The 19,913-nt window shown below is 35.1% G+C and overlaps 2 protein-coding genes across 2 annotated transcripts; one reads left to right on the top strand and one right to left on the bottom strand.

Annotated features, from left to right (window-relative positions):
* The first annotated feature begins 8,004 nt into the window (after window positions 1-8,004).
* Window positions 8,005-10,146, top strand: LOC132604027 (farnesylcysteine lyase). The gene is given in 3 exon segments (XM_060317344.1): window positions 8,005-8,193; window positions 8,195-8,897; window positions 9,083-10,146. Coding segments are annotated over 3 exon segments (1,470 nt in total). The 5' UTR covers window positions 8,005-8,148; the 3' UTR covers window positions 9,805-10,146.
* A 176-nt stretch (window positions 10,147-10,322) lies between these two features.
* Window positions 10,323-17,213, bottom strand: LOC132604028 (transcription initiation factor IIA subunit 2). The gene is made up of 4 exons (XM_060317345.1): window positions 17,096-17,213; window positions 16,847-16,987; window positions 14,265-14,315; window positions 10,323-10,734 (listed from the first exon to the last, which is right to left on the bottom strand). Exons 2-4 carry the CDS (start codon window positions 16,973-16,975, stop codon window positions 10,594-10,596), a joined length of 321 nt encoding a protein of 106 aa, XP_060173328.1. The 5' UTR covers window positions 16,976-16,987; window positions 17,096-17,213; the 3' UTR covers window positions 10,323-10,593.
* Window positions 17,214-19,913: the final 2,700 nt, after the last annotated feature.

The raw sequence follows: 19,913 nt of genomic DNA, 5'->3' as shown, positions 1-19,913 counted from the left end.
AAGGTCACGAATCTACTCTCGAAGTCAATTCCGCCTATGTCCACAAACACGTGATACGTAGTTTTGGCAGAAAATACAACCAGCAGAGATGCAACACAACGTGGAACTTTATCTTACGCAGTGAACTGGGGCAAATTTGCTAAAGAGGAATACCAAACTCACAAGCAAAGGTCACGAATCTACTCTCGAAGTCAATTCCGCCTATGTCCACAAACACGTGATACGTAGGTTAATTTCTCTTTCACATCCTCCGCTAAAACTCTACTAAATCTACTCTTCTCACCATCTCATATTCCTTTCTACATCCCCAGTGTTTCCATAACTCAACACTGGGGCATCTTTGAAGAATTTACACCGTGTCTAGTAGAGTCCTACTTATGGGTGTGTTGTGCATCACATTTATAATTAGGAGGCTATAAACACGTGTTCCATTCTTGAACGTCTCGTCACTTGTCTACAACCCCCTGCAAGATTGTGAATCCACAAAAACTTTCGAACTACACATGACCTAATTCTCGTGCAACCCGAGATATGTAGGCAACTCGAAACTGAGATTCGGCCATAATTTTCCATAATTCCTTCGGCCCTAATAATATTTTCAATCAATTTTTCCTAAATCATACTTTCTTACAAACTCATACTCGTCGGTCCAAACAAAATTGGCTACTACGTCAACTTCTTCGCCCGAAGATTCTTACATCACCTCCGGTCGAAGAGGGGCATCTGTTGACACCCAATTTTGTCCCGCATCTCCTCCGAAATACCTATTTATACTTCTGGTATTTCGAGAAATTAAAAAATATGCATTTAAGTTTTACTATAATTATTAGTCTTTTATTAACACCCACATTTTTATTTATTCCTCTGCAGTTTATTATTATCATTATTATTATTATTGTTATTATTATTATTATTATTCTTAAATTATCATTTTTTGTCGTTAATTATTATTTCTTGTTATTTCCATTATCATTATCATTATCATTATTATTATTAATTACTAATCATTATTATCAGCGTTATTTGTTATCAATTATTAATCATCATTATCATTTCTTATTATTATTATCATTATTATTTTATTATTATCCCATTATTGTTATTATTATTAATTTATTATCATTTTGTTATAATCAATAATTGTTATTTATCGTTATTATTTTTATTTATTAATTTCTATCATCTTTATTATTATTATTATTAATTATTATCATTTTTTAATTATCAATGTTTGTTATTTACCATTATTATTATATCTATTATCACCATTATCATCAACATTATCATTATTACCATTATCATTGCTATTTAGCAGTATTACTACCGCTATTTATTTGCTACTATTATTTAGTATTATTGAAACTTGCATTTTCTCAACGTTCTACCAACTTCCGCATACACATCGCATTTATTTCGCACATTTAAATGATAGCGTTTTTTATTGCGCGGTCATTGCAACATGATATAACTTTATTATCCGGGTCTTTTACAATTACACATTTTTCGTACCAGGTGATATTCTGACACCCTTAGTACATCGTTAATCAAAATGTGTCTCTTATTCAAATTTAGAAGCCAAACTATTTCTTGCACTCAGTCCGTATTTTGACTTACCGGACCCCAAATCAAAGTTCGATTAATTCCTAATACTTTTGGACTACACCATATTTTTATCTCAATTTTTTAGATCAGTCCATGTTTAATTTACTAGTCCATTCTTTTAAACACCCAGTCTAAAATTTGACCCGGTTCACAAATGGACCGGGTCCAATTCATTTTCAGCAAAATAAGGAAACCCTTTTAGGGTTTCCCCTTCATTTTCCCCTCATTCCTCCTCCGCCGCTCATCTCCCTCTCCCCTTCTCCTCCTTTCCCGCTCCCTCGCCGCCGCTCCCACTCACCCCCCTTTCCCTCCTTCTTCTCCGCTCCCCACTCGCCCTTGTCCCCCACTTTTCTCTCCCTTTTCTCCGCCTCATCTCCCTCGTCTCACTCACCCCACCACCGCCGCTCATCCTCCCTTTTTCCGACCACGCCGTGCCCTTTCCCCGATTCCCTTCCTTCATCATTCCTTACCTCACACCGCTCCTCTCTCTCCCCATTCTATAAAAAAACAGGGGAGTTGAATCGTTTAGGAGGGGGGGATTGGCAAAAAAAAGCCGAATCAACTTTAGACAAACAAGACCAAAAACCACGAAAATCCCACAAAAACACAAGTTTTAATCAACAAAGACAACGAACAACTACTCTATTTTACTTTCATTCTCTGTTGAAACTTTAGTTTTCCTTAATCGATTTCGAGTTTGTCGCGTTCGAGAGTAGATTCGAGGCCTCGACGCCCCAGTTCATTGCGCACAAAACAGGTGGAAATCTGGCTTAGCTGTTCAAATGATTGACTCGGAATGATTGCTTGAGTACTGGTTTAGACCATGTGAGGTCTTGACATAACTGTCCTTAAACTAAGAGTCTATGTGAAATGTTATTTGCTTGTGTGCACTCTTAAGGTGATTAGTGATGCTTGATGATTTAAAAGACCTCTGATGACTGTTGTAACCTTATTTAGAATCATAACAGCTCAAGTATTTTGACCATGGAGTTTTGGTGACACAGTTTAGATAGATTGAGGTGCTCATGAGGAAATTTGGTTTATAAGACTGGGTCTTCTCTTGTTCTTAAATAATCTGATCTGAGATTTATATATATTGTCTTAGTCTGAATCTGTCTACTGCATTTGTCATGTTGACTTGTATGAACTATTATTGAGCTGACTAAGGAAAGTTTGATTAGGCCAGATTTAGCAAAGTCTGAGGCCTGCTTGTAAAGTCTTGTAATGTGACTAGGTTGTTTGGATGTGATTAAATAAGGCTTAACTGGTTTCAAAGAACATATTAGTTTATCTTGGTGTGTCTGCATCTGAGTCTAATAAGGTGGAAAAGTCTCAAAGAGTTAAGACATCCTCCTAATATGTACCAGGTTTGAGCTTTTCTACTGAAATAGTGAAGAAAGGGAACCACTTAGGTTAATATGAACTTTGTATGCATTAGGTGATTGACAGAGTTTAACCCTGAGAATTTAAATCAAATCTGGATGATTGACTTGGAACTTATATGTGAGCATGAACATCCAGTTGTCTCTTTATTTATATACTTATGTACTATTTTAGAACTCGTATAATGTGGGTATTCTGCTTCTAAAAACCTGACCACACTAGACTGGAGTTTAAGGGGTCAGTACTGCAAAAAATTGAATGCATGATTAAGCATTTTTTTACTGTTGTTCTGTGTGTGTTCCTCATAGAAGTAGCATCAGAACCTTACACGATTACTCTGTTTCCAGCCCCTTTAACTGAATGAATAAACCCCCCTCTGTCCTGCCCCTGTTTGTCGCGATATTTTGGAAACTTGACTTAGTGAAATATGGTGACAATTGTTGTTTGACAGAAATAGATGACGCTTGTTCATCATTACCTGGAAGTTGTGACCTGATATTTATGATAATTTTGAATCAAAAATACAAATTCACGCAGTAGTACTAGTTGAAAGTTTTAGATTTACCCCTGCATATACAGGTTATATTCAGTCATGCATACGTTTGAATATGTAAATTGGTATATCTGATTATATAGGGTATATCATTCCTTACTTGGCTGATTGATAAGCTGCCCTTGTTTAAATTTAGACCATGCTATCATCATGTCATGCCCTCGTCTTATCCTGTACCCTTTTTTTATATCTTACATGGCTGTCCGTTGCAAATATACCATGTGATTATATATATATATATATATATATATGTATATATATATATGTCGTAGATGACTAGTATAATCTTGATTTGTTGAGTTTAAATTTTATATGTTTAAATCTCATTCGTTGATTATATGCTAATCCTTTTCCTTTTGTTCTTATGCATGAATATTCCGCATTCGGTATTGGGCTAAGAGCCCAACACGAAATTCTCTCCCTATCAATCCAATTCACAGCCAAACAAAAAAAGGGGTCTGGGCCGAGGCCCAACAGATGGTCAACAAACCACAGCAGTTTCGGAAAGTGGGCTGAGCCCATTCATATTATAGCTACTCTTCCATTTTATTTTTTGTGTGTATTTAATGTGTATTGTATAACTAACATCTTTGTTTGTTAATTAAGATCGAACCTTAGGGACATTAAAGGGTTCAGTTTAGTAATGGGTAGTTAAGTCCACAAATTACATTCATTTCTATTTTTTAAAACTATTTATAGTACCTATAACATTTATTTGAATAATTGATTTTTTAAAGATAGCATGATTACATCTTTGGCTAAAGGAATAATAATTTATGCTCACTATTGTTAGAAACTTAAAACATCACCAATCCTACACTAACGATTAGCTTAATCTAAGGAATAAAAAGGCAAACTAATTCAACGAATAACTCTTTCACTTTAGTTTCTTTCCAACACTTGAAATTCATATTTGTCTAAACAACCTTTAAAACTTTTATTAAATAACTCTTTTAAATTTTAGTCATTTTTCTCCATATATATATATAAACATCACTCATCCCATTTCTTTTGGTTTATGTATAATTAAACTCTTATCAAATCACTACGTTTTCTACAAGTATTATTTTAACATTATTATTACATTTCGTTAAAAATTAATAACTTTTATAAGTCGTGTTTACAAAGTAACAATAGACATATTTTTTTTATACAACTTATTATTTTACATGTCTTATTTCTAATAACACTATTACCTTTTACTTTAAAAAACTTTCCCAAACATTTATAATACTATATTTACCCTTAGCCTAATTAATCATAAGTCCGGTCGGTTAACCATTGTTAATGGGTCTTAAAGGGTGCCTAATACCTTCCCTTTAGACTAATTGAACCCTTACCTAGAATCTTAAGTTTCGCAGACTTTAAACACAGCTAACTTTAAACATAACTTTAAGTAACTTTAGGTGTCCTAATTCACCATAAATAATTAGGTGGCGACTCCTTAACACAAACAAAAAATAGGAATCTCCAATATGTCGTACTTCTAATTTTAACCTTCCGGGTTAAAATGGGGTGTGACACGGGCGAAGTTACATATAACCTATGCCGGAGACGACAAACTTTGTCTTGTAAGACAAACTTTTCCTTTGAGGCATAACTAAAAGTCTGCCGGTTTCGGCGGACTTTTAGTTATGCATTAAGGCAAAGTGTGCCGCATAAGGCAGGCTTTTTGCGAAAGCCTTAACTTATGATTTTTTTTTTTTGACTGAGCAGGGATTCATTTTTTTGCGCGGATTGCCCTTCTTTTGGGGTGGTCTTTAAATTTTGCCCCTCATATTTGTGGTCTTTAAATTATGCCCCTCATATTGCTGGTCTTTAATTTTTGCCCTTCGCATTGCAACTCTGAGCGTTCACGCAGAAATCATGAGGTTCTAAGTTCGAACCCCCGCTCAAGCATAAATTAAAAAAAAAAAATTGCAAGACAAGGTTTGGGTCGTGTGTATGCCGGACCCGGCATATACTTGTTAAGGAATTACTAAATTTATGCCAGACCCGGCATACTCATGCCTTATGGGCAGACTTGGCATAAGTATGTCGGGTCACGCATAACTTTGGTAATTCCTTAACAAGTTTATGCCGGTGGGGGCATACTTTTAATGGGCAAACTTTTATGCCGGACCCGGCATAAACTTGTGAAGGAATTACCAAAGTTATGTCGGACCCGACATACTTATGCCAAGTCTGCCCATAAGGCATAAGTATGTCGGGTCCGACATAACTTTGGTAATTCCTTAACAAGTTTATGCCGGTGGGGGCATACTTTTAATGGGCAAACTTTTATGCCAGACCCGGCATAAACTTGTGAAGGAATTACCAAAGTTATACCGGACCAAGCATATTATGCCAAGCTGCCCATAAGGCATAAGTATGTCGGGTCCGGCATAACTTTGGTAATTCCTTCACAAGTGTATGCCGGTGGGGGCATAGCGAAATTTAAACTCTGCCTTGCCAATTTTTTTTAAAATTTTGACTGTGTGGGGGTTCGAACCTGGAACCCATGGGGTTTAGCCGAAGGGCAAAATTTAAAGATTTCAAATATGAGGGGAAAAATTTAAAGACCACCCCAAAAGAAGTGCGAATTGCCCGCAGGGATTTGAACCAGAACCTTGAGATATTTTCGGTTACCTTTTTAAGCGAAAAATAAAAATTAAAGACCAGCAATTTGAAGGACAAAAATTAAGGACTACCTCAAAAGAAGGCCAATCCGAGCAAAAAAATGATATGGGAAAACACGATGGTCCATAAAAGACTGAGCATGAAAAAGACAAAATTAGTTCTTATTCCTTCCCTTCCAAAATTGTCCAAAAAAAAAAAAAAGGAAAGATGCTGTTGTTCCAAACATTTCACGGAATATTTGCAGAATTTTCACTTCATCAAAATTTATTATTTCTTTCGTTTCAATTTGTTTTTCTTACTTTTTTTTTAATCTGCTTAAAAAAAATTTCTTTTTTTGGTAACTATTTAATTCTAACTTTTCACATAACAGGTTTAAGAGCATAAGATTAAAAAATATTTTGGTACATTCTACATATTTTTAATTTAAGACTATAAGATTGAATTTTTTTTTTATTTTCTTGAACTCCGTGCCAAATTAAAATTAGACATACAAATTGAAACAGAGGGAGTATTTTTTTCTCTTACATTTCAAAGAAGAACGAAATGAAAATTGTAAAATAATTTGAAAGTGGATGATCTTTTAAAGATTTTTTAATTTTATCCATAAAATTTTACAGTAATAATTATAATTCAACCCCAACATTTTCAATTATTATCACTTAATTGACATTTGGCTTTTGATCCATGTGCCTCCTCCTTCATTAACACTCATTTATTTGTCCCAACAGTCTCCAGCTACATGTCAACTTCTGGCTGATACAAGAAAAACTCCATTAATACTATCAAGCAAAGAAATTTCCAGCTATTTATCTCACTTATACTCATCTCCACCACCACTAACATTCAAGCTACGAGAGAGAAAAAAAAGTTCAATTCCAAAGTTTTTAATGATCTACTCATAAGTTTTAAAAATTATAAGCCAATCCCATTTTTTTTTAATTATCACTTAATTGGCAGAGACTAATTTGATCCATGTGCTTCTCCTTCATTAACACTCAAGAAGTCTTATCTGTTCCAATAGTCTCCACGAGAAAAATGACAAAAATGGTCCTTTATCTTTAGTATTAGGTTCTAAATAGTCTCTTAAGTATCATTTGAGCAGTTTTAATCCTTTGAATTTGTCAAAGGTAAGAATTTTGGTCTCCGTTAGATATTTAGCAAACTCTAATTATTAAATTTATTGAAAAAAGAATATATTTAATGGGAACTCACATTTGGAATTACAGATTTTATAATTTATAGTTTGGTGCATCTTTTATGTATGGTAGCTTTTATGTTGTGGTTTTTTGGAATTTTGTTGGAAATTTCTGGTGTTTTTTGTTAAACTTTTTTTCCTCACAGTTTTGATTAAATAGAATTTGATAAATATTTGACGGAGATCAAAAGTTTTTTTTTTTTTTTTTGGTTTACAAATTTAAAGGAATAAAATTGCTCAGTTAATGAACTATCTTGAATCTACTATCAAAGATAAAAAAAAAAAAAGTACATATTCCTTCCTTCCCAATTTTTATGATATAGTTCGACTGAGCATGAAGTTTAAGAAATAAAAGAAATCTTTTGAAACTTGTGGTCTAATAAAGCCATAAATATTTGTGTGGCTGTAAATCATTTCATTAAGGATAAAAGAAAAAGTTTTCAGTTAAATTATTTCTAAATATAGAAATGTATCATTCTTTTTTAGACAAACTAAAAAGAAAAATGTATCACATAAATAATGACGGAGGAAATACTATTTTTAGTTCATCCGTCCTAATTTATATGAAGGTCCTTGACTTAGCACGAAGTTAACAAAGAAAGGAAATTTTTTTAATCTTATAATTTAAAACAAGCTAAAAAAAACTTTTGTTGCAAAAAATCATTTCATTGAGTATCATTTTCTCCGGTCTCTAGTCTACCTACACTCTCCAGCTACCAAAACTTTTAATATCAACAGGTCAACTGCTAGCTGAAACTCCATCAACCAAGCAAAAAACCTCAAATACAACTCAATCATGACTCATCTCCACCTATTTCTCTCCCTTATACTCCTCCTCCTCCTCCTCCTCCACTACGACCGCGGTCAACTCCAAATCATCTCCGACTGTCTGTATTATCGGCAGCGGAATCTCCGGATCCTCCGTAGCACACTTCCTCCGTACCTACTCCTCCCAAATCACCACCATCCGAATCTTCGAACGAAACCACCTCATCGGTGGCCGTATGGCCACCGTAACTCTCTCCAACCATACATTCGAAGCTGGCGCATCAATTCTCCACCCGAAAAACTACCACGCATTGAATTACACGAAAAATTTAAACCTCACTATTCACACAGAATCTGATGACTCATCTTTCGGTATTTGGAACGGTCACGATTTCGTTTTTAAAACCCTGAGTTCCCACTCAAATCTACCTATATATCAACGTGTTGTTTCCTTTACGAATTCGGTCTTGATTTTCCTTCGATACGGATTCTCTCTGTTTAGAATGAATAGTTTTGTTGATGGAACTGTCAACAGTTTCTTAAAGTATTATGACGGATTTGAGTCGAGGCCGGTGTTTGAGACTGTTGAAGAAATGCTTAAATGGGCCGGGCTTTATGATTTGACTAAAAGGACGTTGGAAGAGGAGTTAATCGATGCTAATTTATCTCCGCGGCTTATTGATGAACTTGTTACGGTTATTACCAGAATTAATTACGGGCAAAGTGTTAAAATCAGTGGACTTGCTGGTGCTGTTTCTTTAGCTGGAAGTTCATCAGGTTTTGTTACAGTTTGCCCTGAATTTTCTACCTTAATTGAATTTTATAATAATTGATTTTTTACGCTTTCCAATTGACCAAATCGTATTAAAATATTATGTTTCTTTTAGTATTTTTTACTCTGTGTCTGATTTATTGTCGTTCACGAGCTTCTGCATGACGCCCTGTTATTTCGATCCCAACAGGTTTATGGTCAGTTGAAGGAGGGAATCGGCGAATGGCTGTTGAGTTAATCAAGCATTCTGATGTCGAATTGCATCTTAATGAAGAAGTGGAATCAGTTTCTTTCATAGAGCAAAACTATCAACTTAATACGACAAAGGGAAAGAGTTACGAATGTGGTATTACAGTGGTGGCTACACCTTTAGATGAGCTAAAAATTCAATTTATTCCAGGGATTTCAATACCTGAGAGGAAATTACAGCACACTTATACGACGTTCGTTAGAGGTGCAGTAAATCCTGCTTATTTTGGTTTAGGTTCGGTATCAGAAGTTCCACAACTGGTGGGCACTGTGGAGACAGAAGATGTTCCTTTTTCGAGCATTTCGGTTCTTAAGCAGCATAAGGAGAATGATATGTCATACAAGGTGTTTTCGCGTAAACCTCTTGATGATGCTTTATTAGATCGGATTTTCAGTGTGAGAAATGAGACGATTAAGATAGATTGGGCTGCATACCCGCATTATCATGCTCCTGAGGTATTTGCGCCGTTTATCTTGGATGATAAGCACTTGTACTATGTGAATGCTTTTGAGAATGCAGCTAGCACCATGGAAACAAGTGCTGTTGCTGCTGAAAATATTGCAAGGCTGATTCTTTCCAGGCTTACTGGCCAAAAGAGCTCGGGTTCAGTGAATTTGAAAAGCTTTGGTGACGATGCATATGATGTGCATGCAGACTTGTGAATCGAAAGCAGTTGCATTTTTGCCATACATGTATAATATGCCGGAGTTTTCAGGTTGTGAGTGTATTTATTTACCACTTGCTAATAAATCCTAGTAAGTTCAGCTGTAACCTAGATTCCACTAGTAGGATTACATTGGGTATGTTGTTGTATGTCTAGCTATGAAGTATATGGTACTTCCTTTGTCCCTATGCTGCTATGCGGATAAAAAGCAATATACAGATCCAAGTTTCTATGACAAAAAAAAAATAGCCTCTCATGTATTGGAGATAACTCAGTTTTCTTTTTGTTGAACTTCATTTGTAACATTTGCACTAATAAACCGAGCTATTCAGCTTTGTTAGCTCCCTGGTCTTAGAATAAGCCTCTAATGTATTGGAGTTAATCTCAGTTTTCTTTTCGTTGCACTTCTTTTATAACTTTTGCATCTACTTGATGTCATCAATGAAACTACTACATCAAAAAAATGAAAATAAAAGCATGCTTTTCAGGATTTCAGAAAAGATAAAAAATTCCAGATAGGAGAAACTAAATTGTGGTACCCATATCAATGTCAGAGATACTAAAGTTCAACATTGTACAAAAGGTCCATCAAATACATTGGCATCATAGATATAACAGTTTTGACTAATATTAGCTATCGATGTTTGCTTGTTTGTACAAAATAAGTATTAAATGGCTGCTACACCTCCCCTGCATCCGCTTCACTCAGACTTCTCTTATGTTGATTTCTACATTAATGATAGAAATGCAAATCTGAAACAGAAAATTCTCTCCATCAGCTGTCTGCTCACTGTGTGAGCAGCTTCGAGTCGCATGCCACAATCTTAACACGCTCAACATTCTCCTGGCAGTCCTCGCTTTTGAACGTAGCTTTTTGTAAGATAAAGGTCCAGACATTGTCACAGAACCTGTAGGTGTGAAGATGTCCCTGCAACAATAGTTGCTCAAATTAAAAGAAGAATACAACTGAAGCATTTGCATGCTAATAAGCCCCAAAAAATCATAGAACGAACAGCCAAAATGCAAAAATGGTTAAAAAGGAGCACAAGAACAAATAAAAAGGGTTTGAAATACCCGAGAGACAAAAATGCTGGCAAGACGACAGAATTCTTCACAAACAAGTTTGACCATTGCTGGCATAGCAAAATCAAAGAGATGACAAAAGGACCTATTAACAGAAGACTTAGAGCTCAATTTCAAGGTTGCAGAAAGCAAGAACATAAGATCTCATTTCACTAATGAAATCTGAGCACCTTCTTGAACACCTATCCCACTCGCAGAAACAGTCATGCATATTTAACATCTAACAGAATGTTCTTGATATATATGTCCCTTCCAATGCACTAACAAGTGTGAACTAGAGGTCAACCGTTAACGAAGCTGGAATGAAGACCATGGAAGACCACGATTCAAAACCCAATGAGGCAAGCTAAGTGATTACGATTCAAAACCCAATGAGGCAAGTTAAGTGATTAACTCCCATCTGTCAAAGCATTATGGGCCGAGTTACCTGGTACCTGTATTAATAGCAGGTTGTACGTACCAGGTGGAATAGTCCAGGCAAGCAAGTTGGCTCGAACGCCATCAACTAAGCTATGCTAAAAAAAAAATTAGCACGGAATGGACGACTAATATCTCTGTGCCAATACTTGACATCCAAATGTTTACAAATTCTACCCTGTGCGAACTAAGCATATGGCTTGACTATGGTGAAAAGCACTCGCTTTTTCACGGATGTACGTTCTTCTATCAATTATTCTCAAGTTGTGCAATAGCTTTCTACTCAAAAACTTGTAAGGCAGCCCTCATGGTAAGTGGAGAGACATGTTAAGTTATGAAGATAATAGAATATACAAGGAAACGGAATGTGTTCAGGAGTTGAGATTAAGAGCACCCAGTAGCTATCCTAGGAGTCTACATGTTAACGTACTTCTTACAATCATTCTGAAAGGTGGCCGTCTCTTATGCTTCAGGTATCAACCATAGTTTTTATTATGACACTTGTATAATAATCAAAGAAGTATGTCCTTGAGCCTTATTGTGATAGTTGTCAAGTCAAAGGTTGTAGTACGATTTGTGATTTAAAATTTGCTTGTCGACAACAATTTCAAGTCTTTCTCGTCCCCAAGAAGGATCAGCTAGTTAGCCACTTTATTTCGAGTAAAGTACCAGATTTTGAAAGTTTGTTGTATTTTAGTGGGAGTAACTTCTTTATATATTTTGCTCTTCTGGGAAAACACTCCACATATGCTGTTAACATTTACGACAATTTTTTCTTCTAATTCAAGCTCAGCTACTACGCAATCATCCACCATACCTACTACCTTCAAGGAAATGAACTTAGGGACTGCTTTCCTCGTTTAACCACTCTAAGATACTAGATACCTACCACCACCCATCACCCAGAAGACTTTTAAATGATTGGGAAATAGCATGGGTAGCAGAACTACTGACAGTAATTGGTGGATTTCAAGGAACTAATTTTGAGCCAGATAAATTGACATGGAAGCATAATCAAGATGGACTGTTCTCTGTGAACAGATTGTACAACAAGGGTTTGACTGAAATAACAGGGAGGACACCAGGACCTTGGAAATCCATTTGGAAGAGTGTGGCACCAACTAAGGTGAAGTGTTTCACCTGGCTGGTAGCTTGGACTTGGAGAGCTTGTTTGACTCATGAAGCACTGCAGAAAAGAGGAATTAACATTGCTTCAAGATGCACATTATGCAAGGAGGCCTTAGAGACAAACAGCCACCTTTTCCTTCACTGTAAAGTTACGGCACAAGTCTGGGCATTGTTCATTAACTTGGGCTAAGGTGAACTGGACTATGCCTGAACACACTGCAGACCTTCTAAGCTGTTGGATAAGAAGGGGAGGGAGCAAGAGCCAGAAGATTTGGTGGAAAACAGTTCCTGCCTGCATCTAGTGGAACATTTGGAAGGAAAGAAATGACAGAATTTTTAAAGGCAGAGAAAGCTCATTGCAGAAGATCCAATGGAAGGTCATTACCTCATTAAGTTTTTGGTATAAAGAACAATATGTAGAAGAGGAAGTTCAGTTAGTGGACTTTTTAGGATTACTGTAAGTATTTCTCTTTCAGTAAAGTGTAAATTTTTGGAGGTGGCCAGCATACCCTTAATGCTGAGGAATACAAAGTTACCAGTTTCAAAAAAAAAAAGTCAGCCTTATTGGGGTGGACACATTATCCATTGAGTTTCAAGCTGCGGACCAGCTGCCCCTTGGGGATTTCTCGGTAATCAAAGGAAAAAAAGGCCTGCCTTATCTACTCTTTGGTTTTGCTCTAGAATGCTATTCAAACTCATTGATGGTGTTAACAATGAGGGGAACCAGCTGATATCCTAAACTTTCAAATAATGAGACAAACATTTCTATTTAATGTGAAACTATTTGAGATGCCAAAGATATCTTAGCAGAAAACAAGCTAATAACCCGTAACAACATAAGCGAAGATAACTGTTGCTCATTGGTAGATAACATCCCAAGTGCTATCCATATATCTTATTTCGAGTCTTGACCGAGTGAGGAATATAGGACAACAACCCCCCCCCACCCCCCCACCCCCCCCACCCCCCCACCCCCCCAAAAAAAAAAAACACACACACACACACACAAAAAAAAAAAACAGGACAAATATGAATTATCTTAATGAAGTGATATACTTACTGACAACACCTATGTATCTTTCTCTATTAATGGAAGTGCCATTTACTCAAGCTATATCTTAAATGAAAGAGACAGCTAATTCCAATAGATTATTTTTTTTGGTAGAAGGTAACATCTCCATAAGATAAATATTAGTTATATAATTCTTAAGGAAAACATAAATATTAGCTTTTTCTATAAGGTACAAGGTGTTGGATGACAAGTATCCTTAGTTCTCGGAAAACTTAAGCATGAATATACATAATGAATCCATCAGGTCCTTCGTCTTCTATTCTTTTAAATAAAGCCAATAGAAACAGTTTAGCCGCTACTACTGGTAATTTCTTTCTTTTTTCTGCCAAAAAATAACTAATATTTGTAAATTATATCATTTGCAGATGTGAAAATCTGCAAAAAGGAGCCAGAAAGTCAAAAAATTATCAACATAACTTATAATGATGTGGCTCATTAGACTGGACAAATGAAAATATTGTGATTTGACCTCATATGACGGATGTAAACTGACAAACAAATGAATTAATCGGCTTCTTCATCTTCTATTCTTTAAATAAAGCTTGCAGAAATAGATTCAACCACTACTACTAAGAAATTAGATCATTTAGCAGATTTCCAAAAATTAATAAAAATGACCCAGAAAGCCAAAAAGAGTAGAGTTATTCTTAATTATGCGAATCGTAAAACTGGTTCAATTAAATATTATGGTGTGATCTCATATTATGGATCTTATCTGAGAGACAAACCGAACATCAACAAAAGCAGATTATACGTACCTTAATGGACACCTTGGATTTTACTTGAGTCTCCAGAGCTTCAGTCATTGACTGCAATCAGTGCAACAACATAAGAAGCATATATAACCTAAAGCCCAAAAAGACAACAAAAGAAGTTTTACTATTATACACAATTTTAGAGCTAGATTGGTTGTCTGGATATGTACATATATACATCCTTATCAAGGCTAGTACACGCTTACAGAAATAGATGGACAGTAAATGAGAGGGCAGATGCAGTACTTGGTCAGCAGATGCAGAGCCATTGCAGTAGACTTGAACCATATACATAGTTGATCAACTTTTCAAAAATATGATTTTACTTTTAAATTTGAACTCAGTTACACGAAATAGTAGGTAGCGGATGCAATGAAGTCCCGCACTCTTCGACTAAAAATCTTGGAGACTAAATGCATGGAAAGATACGCGCTTGGGAAGCAGGTTTAGGCCCATCATACTAGACTTAAACCATATACAGAGTTGAACAATTTTCCAAGAAAATATACTAAAATTTTGATTTAAGTTTTGCATCAGATCACACAAATCAGTGGATGCAGCTTAAAAACCCTCCAACTACCCCTAACTGATAAGGCTTGAACATGTAATATTGAACATACACACACACACACACACACACACGAAGTTTGTACCCACAGCCACACATCTATATCACTTAAAATCCTGGAGACTAAATACAAGGAAGGATGTGTGCTTGGAAGCAGGTATGGGCACATTGCACAAAACTTAACCATACAAATAGTCCAACAATTCTCCAGAAAAAATACACTATGAATTGTTATTACAATTTGCATCCGATCACACAAAATTAGTGGATGCAATTTAAATCCTCCGTCTGCTTCTAACTAGTAAGGCTTGAACCATGTAATATTGAACAATTTTTCAAAGAAAGATATATACTTATACTAAGTTTGTATCCACAGCCACAAATAGTATATGGAGACTAAATGCAAGGAATGATGCGTGCTTCACAGCAAGTTTTGACATATTGCACTAGACTTAAACCATATAAACAGTTGAACAATTCTCCAAAAAATTACACTACAAATTTTCAATCAAGTTTGCATCCAATCACACAAAATTAGTGGATGCAACTTAAAATCCTCCATCTTCCTCTAACTATTAAGGCTTGAACCATGTAAAATTGAACAATTTATGGAAAATATATATACTTATACTCAAATCCCAGTAGAGACAAAAATAATAGGTGTTTTTTCCCATCTATCCTGACCTCGGTGAACACAGTTACCTGGTACCTGTTGCTAGTGGGAGAGGTATCCCATAGAGTTAGTCGAGGTGCGTGCAAGCTAATATACACTTATATTTTGATAAAATGTGGTATTTAGGTCAGGTTTCACGCACCTCGACTAATTCCATGGGATACCTCTCCCACCAGCAACAGGCACTATTCACTGAAGGAACACATGGTCAAACAAGACAAAGTGGAGCACTGGTTAAGTGTCGGGCTTAATCCCTTAAGGTCACGAGATCGAATCCCTTAAGGTCACAAGATCGAACGCAGACTAAATGCATCTTTGCAGTCTCTTTTTTTTTTCTACAAAATCTCTAAGCAGCCTTTAACGTTTTGCTCGGCAAGTTGATGTCACTATAAAATTTTATATCTTATCTTAAAAGTAGGGGTGTCAAATTTGACCCAAAAGGTGATGGCCCGCTCAACCCGCCCAAAATTTTATGGGTTGGGCTCAAGATAATTTCATATTGGGCTGATTTTAGCCCAACCCAACATAGCCCATTTTAAAGTGATCTCCAACATAGCCCAATGTTAGCCCAATTCTAGCCCATTTTTAAGATTTACTTAAATTTGGATTTATTACTTGAGATTTACTTCTTCTTCTTTTTTTTTATGTATACACTTTTCTTGTATCATGTATCTTATAAGTTTGTGGTATGTTTAATATGAAGGGAAATATTTTTCACAAAAATATGTTTAATATGAAGGGAAATATTTTTCACGAAAAATGTGTTTTTCTTGAAAATATTTACCACGGAAAATGTTTTCCTCAAAAATATTTTTCACAAAAAATCCGCGAAAATATTTTTCGCGAAAAATGTTTTTCTAGAAAATAGACCATTCAAAAAAACTGGGTCAAGTTGGGCAGGTCATGACCCAACCCATTTTTAGCCCATTTCAGCCCAAGTAACTTTTGGGTCAATGTTAGCCAACCCATTTATTACCTCAGCCCATTTTAATTGGGTCAATTTCAGCCCAACCCACCCATTTGACACCCCTACTTAAAAGCAATAGTGAACTCATACTCTTGAAATCCTGAATTCGCCTCTGGCTAGGACAGATGGGAATATATATACTTGTACTAAGTTTGTAGTACCACCGGTCACGGTGGCCGAACCCACAAGATTTTGTTCAAACCTTATATTTGCCTTAAGAAATTCATGTAATATGTATAAATTAGTAATTTAGAACCTAGTAACTTAAAAGGGCTTGAATTCAGAACCCACAAGCCTCAAATTCTAGCTCCGCCTCTGAGTCCGGCAACAAAATAACACGGTAGATCCATACGAAATAACAAAGTTAAGAAAACAACCTTATCGAACTGAACGAGAACTTGAATAGCGTGCTCGGGGCTAAGAACGCCGGTAGAGACCATTTCATCAAGTGTTTCAGTCAAACACATCCCAATTGTTGATCTCCTGTATAGCTCAAATGTTGCCATTTTCTACAAGATCTGCAACAACAAAAAATAAGAACCAGCACAACAATTAAATAAACTATATTGGATTCAATTATGTACGAAAATTAATTGATTAATTATTAATTAAAGAGAGGGAGTTACGATTTAAGTTGAGAGAAAAGGGAGAGAGGTGTTCGGGAATTTGTTTGAAGAGAGGGAAGGAAATTGGGGCTTTTTATACCCTAATATTTGTAGCCAGTGGCTTATATAGGCGACCGGTAGAATTGTTAACTGAAATGACTAGAATACCCTTCCGTTTGATCTTAACTTTGGATCCCTTTTTTGGACCAAATTATAAATTTTTGGAACTCCCATTGTCTAGGCCTTTTTTATTATTATTATTATTATTTGGCTAAACATAAGGAAAAACAACACAAAACAAGCATAAATTGCAAAATATTTACCTGCCATGCTCTTTAGGCGCTTTACCCAGTCCGCCAAAAATATTTACTCGAATACCCCCTTGGCCAAAATCCTTCCTCTGTGATACCTACTTAGAAGTTGATTTCAATTTTTTAACTCTCACGCGCTTAAAAATGAGTGTATCCCGCTCTTTGCCATGTTAGCATTTATGAAATGAAAGACTATGAAGATGCTAAGTAACGAGGATAAAAAATAATTTAGATGTGCACTGAATAAATGGTGTCAAGTTCAAGGAGGTCAACGAAGAGATGACACGAGGCCTCTTTGACTTCTCAGGAAAAAAAAAAAGGTTGTTATTTGATGTATGTAGTCTCACATTGATGGATGACATAACAATTTTTCATGTTTTGAACTAGTTGTACGGTCGAGCACATTTTACCATGCTAAAATTATAAAAGTTGCTCTAGTCAATTATAAGAGGACAAAAATGGAGAAGAATTTTGGCACAATGCCACAGTAATACTAATGCGAGATTTCAATTTCATCTCTCAGTTAAACTATTTCACTAATGCGACGCCTTCTTTTTAGAATACTATTAATGTTCTTTCTGTTTCAGAACTCCATTTTCAAGAAAATTACAATGACAATGAATAGACTAACAAACTCAAATAATAAATTAAGTTTTAACTGTATTCAATCAATATAACACACAACAATGACTCTGATACCAATATAATAATATATAGTAACGTGAATAATAATAGTGTACCCAGGGCCGACTCATGTGTAAAGCAAGTCAAGCAATTGCTTGGGGCCCCATATTTTTGGGGGGCCCACTTGTAAAAAGATCCTATATACTTATACAGAGTATATTACTACTGCTTTAAAAAAAGAAGAAGTAATACTCCTATGGTTAGTTACACCCACGTGAATGCTATTTTGGGGGAGGAAATTACCAAACGTCTAGCATTCCCTCACGCTTGGCGCCAATGAGGTTTTTATTTGAGAGAAAAAAGAAGACTATGCCTTCGCCATATGAATACTAAGTAATAATAGCATGGCACTTCGAATTCGATATGAGAAATTTTTGTATTGTTTTTAAAGCATTTTTTTCTCCATTTAATGTGGGGAGGGGCACCCACTTTTCCTAAAACTACTCTATATAATATTAATTATTTAAAAAGAAATATTTGTACACATATCTTCTACGGTTAGGAGAGTTAATTTCGGAGAATATTTACAATAGTAACTTTTTGGGATTTGGAACAGTGGGAAGGAATAGTTTCTCCTTTATATTCTAACAAATGGCATATTATTCATATTATCTCTTTACCTTTTTACTTCTCCTTTTCATTATTCCTATTATATTCTCAAGTCTGCTAAACCCCTAACATTCTACGGTAAAAACTTACAAAAGTTCAAGATTTATTTTTTGGTGTGTTCTTCAAAATTTCAAGCATTGCAAGAAGCAATCATTACATTAAAGCGATATCATTATGTCAACTTATCGGTCTTGAGCCAGGTTTTCTTATTCTAGCTTTATATTATATTTCTCATTGAAAATTTGTGATTGTCAATATTCTTGTATATACTCTTGTTTTAGTTATTATTAGAATTTATGCAATTTATATATGTCAAGTAGAAAACATGCATCTAGTTATGCAAAAAGAGAAAGAAAAAACAAAGGAGAAAATATGAAGAATTAATTAATTCCCAAAAAGGAGATCTTGATAGACTTATAACAAATAATAAAAATATGGAATCAGAAAATATGGGAGGATATTTTTCAAATGAACAAATCACTACTAGAGTTGAGTTAGATGATAATAATATCCAGGAAGAAAATCTAGAAGAAGTTACTGAGAAATCTGACACAGTTCCAGAAAATCAAGAACTCTAAAATGATTTAGATAATTGTATCCCTAAAAATATATACGATCCAAGTCAATGGAATACTATGGATATAGAGTTGAGAGATCTATTAGTAGAAAAAGGATCAATTAGAATAACTGATATAAATTTTCCAAAGGGTAATATCTCTAGACATTTTTCTAGAACACATTATATTCAAATATTGGCAAATGGGGAAGACATGAAAGAAAATGGTTAATTTACTCTAAAGATTTGGATAAAGTTTTTTATTTTTGTTGTAAATTATTTAGTACAACTTCTAGTACTTGTAACAGTAAACTAGCTAGTGAAGGTAGTAATGATTGGAGAAATCATAGTGCTAAGCTTAAAGGTCATGAAGTAACAAATGATCATATTATTAATATGAGTGTGTAGATTGATTTAGAAATTAGATTGCATAAAATAAAACAATTGATACATATGTACAGGATCAAATCAATAGAGATAGAGCGCATAGGAAAAATGTATTGTCAAGAATAATTGTCGTGATCAAAACTCTTGAAAAAAATAATATAGCTTTTAGGGGGGAAAATGAAAAGATCTAGCAAGAAAGTAATGGACATTTTCTAAGCCTAATTGAAATGATTGCAAAATTCGATAAAAAAAATATAGGCCCCTCTGTAAAGTTTCGCTTTAGGCCCCCTAT

The sequence above is a fragment of the Lycium barbarum genome, chromosome 7, assembly GCF_019175385.1.
Source record: "Lycium barbarum isolate Lr01 chromosome 7, ASM1917538v2, whole genome shotgun sequence".
NCBI classification, from domain to species: Eukaryota; Viridiplantae; Streptophyta; class Magnoliopsida; order Solanales; family Solanaceae; genus Lycium; species Lycium barbarum.
This window is presented reverse-complemented; position numbering and strand designations above follow the sequence as displayed.

What these genes read in the sequence shown, in the direction of transcription:
- LOC132604028 (XM_060317345.1), bottom strand. Translation starts at nt 16,975, where the DNA reads ATGGCAACATTTGAGCTATACAGGAGATCAACAATTGGGATGTGTTTG. An exon ending in TTCTCGTTCAGTTCGATAAG is followed by an intron (nt 14,316 to 16,846) that starts GTTGTTTTCTTA and finishes CACTGATTGCAG; the next exon opens with TCAATGACTGAAGCTCTGGA. An exon ending in AATCCAAGGTGTCCATTAAG is followed by an intron (nt 10,735 to 14,264) that starts GTACGTATAATC and finishes CTATTGTTGCAG; the next exon opens with GGACATCTTCACACCTACAG.